General features: G+C 31.7%; 2 protein-coding genes across 3 annotated transcripts in view; both read left to right on the top strand.

Annotated features, from left to right (window-relative positions):
- Positions 1–1254, top strand: part of LOC117177499 (cysteine-rich with EGF-like domain protein 2) — a 19183-nt gene extending 17929 nt beyond the window's left edge. Inside the window, exon 4 of the mRNA XM_033368242.1 lies at positions 1121–1254. Coding sequence (XP_033224133.1) covers positions 1121–1221 — 101 coding nt within the window. The 3' untranslated portion in view covers positions 1222–1254. The remainder of the gene's footprint in view (positions 1–1120) is intronic.
- LOC117177498 (NADP-dependent malic enzyme-like) overlaps positions 1153–8340 on the top strand; it is a 32095-nt gene continuing 24907 nt past the window's right edge. Inside the window, exon 1 of one of the 2 annotated variants that reach the window (XM_033368240.1) lies at positions 1153–1378. In XM_033368240.1, coding sequence (XP_033224131.1) covers positions 1271–1378 — 108 coding nt within the window. In that variant the 5' untranslated portion in view covers positions 1153–1270. The remainder of the gene's footprint in view (positions 1379–8340) is intronic. The other variant, XM_033368239.1, reaches the window with a different exon arrangement.

Raw genomic sequence — 8340 nt, 5'->3', positions numbered from 1 at the left:
CAAGTGAAATTCATAGTGATTGGATATATTTTTTTTACTAAAAAATATGGCTTTTGTCAAAAAAATCACTGTCAATTTCACCGTTCGAAATTGCAGAATTTTCAATATTGGTAACCGTTAAGGATTAATTATTCTAAAAACATTGAAATGATAGGCCTAAAATAGGCTCTTGAAACTAACAAGTCGCTTTTCCAGGCCCGTCGAGAGGAAAACCCGGGCCCGAAGGCGGGAATGGCGGACCCCTATTCGTAATTCTGAAAATTTAGGATTCAGGTTGATGAGAAATTTGGACCTGGGGAGACCCCCCCCCCCCCCCGTTATCAACCCCCACGCCCCTCGGTCGGGCCTGTGCTATTCAAGTTGTGCATCGTGATTTTTAAAATTCAAACATTTTAATCTAAAGCAGGGTATACCTTAAGGAAAATTTAGAACGACGCGACCTGACAGTAGGCACATGACTAAATAAGAAAGGTCTTTGCTTCCCAGAATTGTTGTACTGAATACTTTTCTGATAATTTGTCCTTAAACACTTTTCTGTCATAATGTATGCGCTTATACGGAAATGAATACCAATAATCGTTAATTTTAGAAATTTTAGGAAAGCTTTAATACTTATGCTCAAGAAACCGAATTGGGCAGAACTGCCCTTTAGGGTATAGCCTGAAGTAAAGTACAAAATTAATAACTTGAAACCCCCAGAGGAACAACTTCATGCTGAAAACAATTTTATGAGATTTAAAACTGACGAGTACTAAATAATATGAATGTGTCACATTGACATGACAGAAAAAGTCGCTATACAAAAAACACGCGAAAAGCGAGCAGAAACATAGGAGCTTCAGGTGTGGACAGAATGAATAAATCGTAGATTATTATATATAATAATCCTCTTTTTTGTAGATTGCCATTAGATGATGGTATCATGAATTTATCTGTTGCACATTCAAGTGCACAATTTCCAATTTGAGGGATTAGATTAGTTAATAGCAGTGTTTCGATACGCTTTAATTTCGTGAGTTTTGACCGCACGACTTTTTGTAACTTGATGTCTTTTGTCTGACTTGTCTTAAAAGTTTGCAATTTGCGCTTGCGCTCAGCTGATTCGTTCCCTTCTTTATAGCTCACCAACATCAGCTGGCTTTCCTACCCTACCCAGAATGTGGCATTGGTAATTGTCGACTAACCGCCTTCGCCTTGTTGCGATTGCAGAGTTCGCGGTGACAGTCTGACTTACGGTGACAGACAAGATCCGGGATTTTCGTCTTCGAAAATGGCTTACCTAGAACGTGACCAACTGGGACAGAGAGGTCCAGGAGATGCTACTTGTGCAGGCCTCATCCGTGGCATTGACCACATCAGAAATCCACAACTGAACAAGGTACGATTTCAGGTTCGACTTTCGTCAAACGGCAAACCTCCTTTCTTTGCGTGGATGAAACTTCATGTGCTTGTGTTGTGACAGCAAACGTCAGAATCGAACTGGAAATTTTAAGTTCAGTTGTTTTTCCAAGTTTATTACAGTGCTTCGACCGTTAAAGAAAGAAAACGAGTTTATCACAAGTCAAGAAAATATATTTTTTTCGATAGATAAATACATTTCTGAGCTGATCACAGCGATGACTTGAACCTCGCTTTGAGCTTAGTTTTCATTTATATCCACAACATATTTTTTCAAATTTTTTTGTGAAAAGGACAGTTTTCAAAACGAGTTATTAAATTTTTATTATTTAATTATTTAAAAAGAATAGGTGATTACAAATAATTTAAGAAGAAATTTAAGTTTAAAATATCGCTTAGAGAAAGCGTCTTATTTAGTTTTTTATACCTGAAATTATAACCCCGAAAAATTTCAAAATGCAATTCTGAAAGATAAAAATTTATTTTGCTTCATAAATAAAAGTTGTGCTTCTTAGGAAACTATTACTCCTGGAACATAAAAGAGTTATTTTGATTTACAAATAAATGTTGTACTTCTTAAAAAACTATTTTATCTTTTTAATTAAACTGGGCTTTCGTACTGTCTATCATGAACTTGTAGCAAATTGCATTAAATTCAAACAATTATAAAATTATTTAAAAATAGCTGGATAACGGTTAGATTATCGAGAATTGTTAATTTTTTAGTCATGTATTCTATATGAGATCGAAGAGAAAAAAATATTTATAGTATAAAACAAATACTATGAAAAACAGTCATTTTTAGATAATTATATTTTAAATTTCACAAATAAAATTATTAATATTTCTAATGGTGTGTAAAATGACTTGATCAGATCGGGTTCGCTTTTGGGTTCACAACCCGACCCGAAAACCCGGTAACCCTAACCGGCTCGTAAGCCCAAGAACTTGAACCATCCCGAAACTTGAGTTCCCAAATTTGTTTAAATTTCCGAAATTTTTCAATAATTTGTGGTAAGTTACCGTAAATTACTGCCAAAGTTACAAGAAATTCTAGAAAATTTTGTTTTTGAATTCTCGGGCCGGTTCAGATTATCTGGTTTTCCTGTTCAAGTAACAAACCCGAAACCTGCTCCGACCCGTAGTGCTTTTAAAATTTGTACACGCCAATAGATATTTCTTATTGTTGTGAAAGTTATTTTTAACATACACGTATCAAAGGAGGAAAAGTGAAAATTACACAATCTGGAATTTTCTTGCATATTAAATTCATTTAATGCTAAAGAAAGGTGTGCAAAACTTAATTTCGAAAGTAGGTAAACAATCAGCCGTTAATATTATTTATTTTCATTTTAGAAAAAACCTGTTGAAATCATACTCAAAAACTGAACTTTGTCTCTTTGGTTTTTTTCATTAATTGGATTCACCTTTACACATTTTTTACTATAGAAATTATTTTGAAATTATGACACTTCAAACTTCGAAACCTATTTATTTTCCGAATTATATTGTTTTCAAAACTAGGGATCAAATTTTAATGCCATGCTTCTCAGGTGCTCTTTAAATTATACCTTCAAATTCAAAAGCTTTGGAATTTGAATATTAAAGAACGTAGAATTTTCAAACTCAATCAGAATAAGCTTTTACAGAAATTCTTTTGATTGAAAATTCCATTAAAATATATCAAACTTAACTAAATTCCTTTAAATCGACGAGAAATAATGGATGTCTCGTTAAAAAAAAGAAATAGGTAATATTCTAAAGTTGAATTAGAGTTTCAAATAATAATGTTTGTTTAACTTTATCGTATGAGGGTATAGTAGTTTCAAGACATCAAGCCCGACATTGCTAGTCAAAATGAGTAATTTCTCTCCAAATTGTTTGTGGAAATTAGTTGATGTAAACTTAATTTGTCTCTAGAGAAAATAAAATAACGAAGAAAAGAAAGCTTTTGTGCTTTCGACATACTTTCCGTTAAACCCTATAAACTTTTTAATGGTATTTCTATTGACTCAGCTTTATTGAAGTCAAAGCCAAAAAATACTTTGTATATAAAAATGATTTTTTAACTAAGTAGTCAAATTAGTTTATTTTATGTAGATAGTATTATTTGATTTTAAGATTTTACTCATTAATGAGTTACATGCAAGTAATTTGTTTAAATTAATTTCACTTCAAAGTGTTTCAAAATATCCGAATTTAAACCAAAGTTGATTTTAATATTATTAATATCAGAAAGAGTCCAATAAAAAAATGATGAAATTTATGCGTCATTAACCCTCAAAAAGGCAGGCGGAACTCAAGAGGCCCGGCGGGTCACAATTTTCGAGTTACAAAGAGTTGTGTATCAAGTACGGGCTTGTGCATGAAAATTTCTTTTGGCGAAGTCTAAATACATAAAAAAATCAGGTTTTCTGAAAATTCCATTTGTGTAGTGCTCCACAGAAACGTGTATATTTTTTACTTACACAAAAAGGCAAGCCGGGCCTCACAAGCCCACTGTTTATTGCAACATCAACTTTATGTACCGCGAGGAAAAGAGTATGCATATCACTCATGTTTGCATGAAAAAACAGTTTGAGTGCATAGATTTCAGTTTTACAGATACTTTTTTTTTTATTTTGAAGGATTTCTATATATTAGCTTGTTTTTTTCTAAAATACATCTAACGCTTGCAGGTGCAAACATAATTTCTCGCGTAAACTCTTTCAAATATGCGATCGCATTTGCAGCGCGTGATATTTTGATATTGTAGTGATTATGTTGTCATAGTTGTTGTAATAGTTGCAATGCTGGTATTTAGAAGAAACAAAAGTACAGGTTATAAATATTGTTTATAACGCAACAAAAGGAGGCGTTGACACTCCTGGATAAATATACTATTCATGTAAGGTTCAATGTAAAACGAATCAGTGGCCTCATGCAATGTTTTTTAATTTAAAAAAAGTCTCTTCAGTCACAGCTTTTGTGATTCATCGCGATTTTACTGGAAAAAGCGAGCAAAAAGTCGGCTTCACAAGAAAACGTATCTTGGTAAATTTTTGTTTGGCATGCCATAAAAATGCGTGCAACAAATATTTGGTTAACACGATCAAGTGTTGAAACTTTGCAAAGCTGCATTATAAATTCAAATGTAATGTAATCATAAAATGTAATTATGAATAAAAACGATCAAACTTCTGAGGTTTTTCTATACATTTACTGGAAAGAGAAGTTTGAATTTCAAAGGGCCTGAGAGGCCCGGCTTGCCTTTTAACGTCACGATTTTAGCTTGCTATCATGAGGGTTAAAAGTTGCATTGTGTTTTATGTGGCGTGTTGCTTACTTTTTCCAAGAGTGAGCCTTAGAAAATGAAATTGCATCAAGGACGGTACTTATTACTTTGGCTGACTGTGAAATTCTGTAGTCACTTGTAAACGCCAAAGTCATTTGAAGTTGAAGATAAGAAACTAATTTTTCTCGAGATAAAGAAAATTGTATGAGAATATTAATTTAAGAAATTTTAATTAATATTCTTAGACAATGTTCTTTCTCGATGAAAATTAGTTTCTTATCTTTTCATCGAGATAAAGGAAATTGTCTGAGAATATTAATTTAGAAAATGTTATTTATATTATCAAACATTTTTCTTACCTTGGTAAAAATTATTTTCTTATCTAATTCTATATAGTTACTTACATAAAAAGTGCGAGTATTTTGAAATAACCAAAGTAAAATAAAAAAAGAGTCTTATTCAATAAGACTCTTATTATTTTACTTTTCTTATTTGAAAGCACTAGTACTTTTTATGTGAGTAATTATAGAATTAGTTAGAAAATTATATTTTTAACTTTTAGTAGGGTGGGAATGATAAGTTTTATTTTTGGGAAGGAAAAATAGAGTGCTTCAACTTATTGAGGAAAATTATAAGAATTATCACTAGTTGGAAACATTCTATAGATTTAAACTTCTAAAAGAAAGTATAAACACAAGGCAATGAAAATTTATCTTAAAAAAATAATGTTATATTTTAGAACTGTAGAATAATCTGAATTTTGAATTAACTTTATTGCATATTTTGCGTGTGTATTTTGCAGTACGGTTATTTCAAAAGTGACCAGATTACTCATGAAAGGAAGTAATTAAAGATTCCGCCGTAAAATGAATTCCAAAGTCTAAAGTGCGCAGCCCTATAGCAATAAAAAATTTTCAATAAATGCGTATTGATTTTAAATCTCGTTTTGTTTTTTGTTCAAGGAAACAAATAAATTTTAATAATATAAAAAACTACTCCCTACTATACTATACCCACACTATACCCCTTATACAAAAAGAAATTTTAAGAGATCTTTAGTTTGAATTTTATTTTCTTGCTTTAAAATTTCTGCGAAGAATATAACACTTACTTTCGATGGAAATAAAGTGCGATTTAGAATGAGCATTAAATTTGCGGAAATTTCCACGCATCGCGATTGTGCAAGTATTGCGATGACGGTTCTCTTCGAAATTCGAATCGTATGAATACCTATCACAATATTACTATATAGAGTGCTTCCGGCGAAAAGAGACCAATGAACTCTGTACTCCTCTTCTAGCGTTATGTCAGGTGATTTAGTCGTTCCCCTAATCAATTTGATGATGAAAGAATTGCACTAGTGTCAGTGGGCTGAGAGAACTGGTTTCATGATCAAAAGTCGGCAAACCCAATGAAATTTACAAAAATTAATTTTAATTATGTCTATATATATATATTGCTACATTTTTTGTTAACAACTACAGAACTAACGAGACATTGGCCAGTAATTACAATTGACGGTGTAAAACCCGATTTCGATTAATTGAAAAATGACAAAGTATGTATTTAATTATTAAAAATGTCTATAAATTAACAAATGTTTTCTTCCAGTAAAGCTTAGCAAAATATAATAGGCTCTTTGAAGAATGTTTACATGATTCTCTTAAAAAACTATGTTGTTGCATTCAAAAGTAGCCTATTCGTACATTTACTTATAAAATTGTTTGTAAAAGAAAAAAATGTCTATCTGCTAGTAAATTATTGTGGACTTGCTATATAATATTCCTGAAAATAAAGTCTATATGTTTAAACAAGGCTAAATTGTGTATTTTAATTGCTACTAAAAAGTTGTTTAAGTCCATTCCATACAAAACCGGAAAAGTCTATCTATTCCAAGATCAGCTAAAAACTGAATTTTCTTAATGAATTTGTTTGTTATGTTAAAAAATATTACTAATGTTCAACAAGTTGTAATTAATTATTGCCTGTACATATATTGCGATGTAAATTGTATGGAATTAAATAAATATCTGAATCTCGTTAACCCTCAAGAAAGCTTTTTGCTAATTAATTTGTTTACAACAAAAACCATTTTTTATTATTGGTGTAGGTTTTTGGACCAGAAAAATTAATTAATAGTTTAAGATGTTAATTTTGTTTGTCTACTTGCTCATAATCAATATTATTAAAATATTGATTAATTTTTAAGATTGTGAAAAAACGCTCTCTAGCTCCGCTGGGATATGAGTCCAGGTCCTTCAGATTGCCGGTCTGATGCTCTACCAACTGAGCAATGGACAGACGAGAACACTTTCCTCACAATCTCCTTACAAGCAGAATGTTAGCGTCATTCCTTATGCTTGTATGATTTTTCTTTCTAAACATGAAATTCATATTTTATTATTGATGTAGGTTTTTTGACGAGGGAAATTAATTAATAGTTTAAGATGTTAATTTTTTTGTCTACTTGGTCATAATCAATATTATTAAGATATTGATTAATTTTTATGATTGTGAAAAAACGCCCTCTAGCTCCGCTGGGACATGAGCCCAGGTCCTTCAGATTGCCGGTCTGATGCGCTGTGATGCCGGTATGATCCCAGCGGAGCTAGAGAGCGTTTTTTTCATAATTTTAAAAATTAATCAATTTTTTTAAATAATATTGATTATGACCAAGTAGACAAACAACATTAACATCTTAAACTATTAAAAATCATTTTTGTTATATATTCTCACCAGTCGAGGGCTAGTCACTGCGGAATCTCAGATTGCTGCGATGGAAAGCTTAGGAGACCTCTTTGAGGAGCTTTTAAAATCATGGAAATTTTTTGCCAAGCACGAAGATTTCACACCATAAAGCATTCACACGTTCGTGATTCACACGCTAGCCCGGAAAATTTAACTAATGGCCGACTCCATCCGAACGACGCCGAGCTTAACCGAGTCTGATTTCTCCTCGAGAATCCCGATCTCGAGATGTTTTGGAAATCTGGACAATTTCAGCTATCTGAAAGCAATCTTAGCACTCTTTATGCGAATTCGATTGAGATTGCCACATTCATAGTTTTAAGATTTCCAGATTTCTCAGTGAGTAGCCTCTCGTGACCAACATAATTGTGCATTCTTAGAAAGTATTTTTACTGAGTTTTCACTTATTTGGATATTTTGGAGCAATTTCAAACAGTTTGAACAAAGTAGGAGGCTTGAATGTTAACTAACTTTGATTTTTTAAATTTTGTTGGTTAAGTAAAAAAATTAGAACCCTTTTTGAAAAATCGACTAGCACATAATTTTTTTAAAATTTAATTCGGAATCTTATCTTAATAAGAAACATTTAATCTATCCACGAAAATTCTATTTGGCCCCCTGTAAGGTGCTCAGCGCGCTAGCATGTTACGAGTGCTTATTATCACTTTTTTATGAATTGGTGTAAAATCGGACAAATGTACATTTAATTATACATTCAACAGAAAAAATTGTCGAGCACATAAAATTATTTTTTGAGAAATGAATGACGTACACATTAAACTATTTTTTGAGAAACACGTGCACTCATAATTCAATTAAATTAACCCACCTATTTTATCAACTTATTTCAGTTGTTCAGAAATTCCTTTCTCTGAGGATTTCTGACCTTAAAATAAATGAAAAAAATTTAAATAGGCAAC

Source organism: Belonocnema kinseyi, chromosome 7, assembly GCF_010883055.1.
Source record: "Belonocnema kinseyi isolate 2016_QV_RU_SX_M_011 chromosome 7, B_treatae_v1, whole genome shotgun sequence".
Lineage (NCBI taxonomy): Eukaryota > Metazoa > Arthropoda > Insecta > Hymenoptera > Cynipidae > Belonocnema > Belonocnema kinseyi.
The sequence above is the reverse complement of the archived record's forward strand: the minus strand, read 5'-3'. Positions and strand labels throughout refer to the sequence as shown.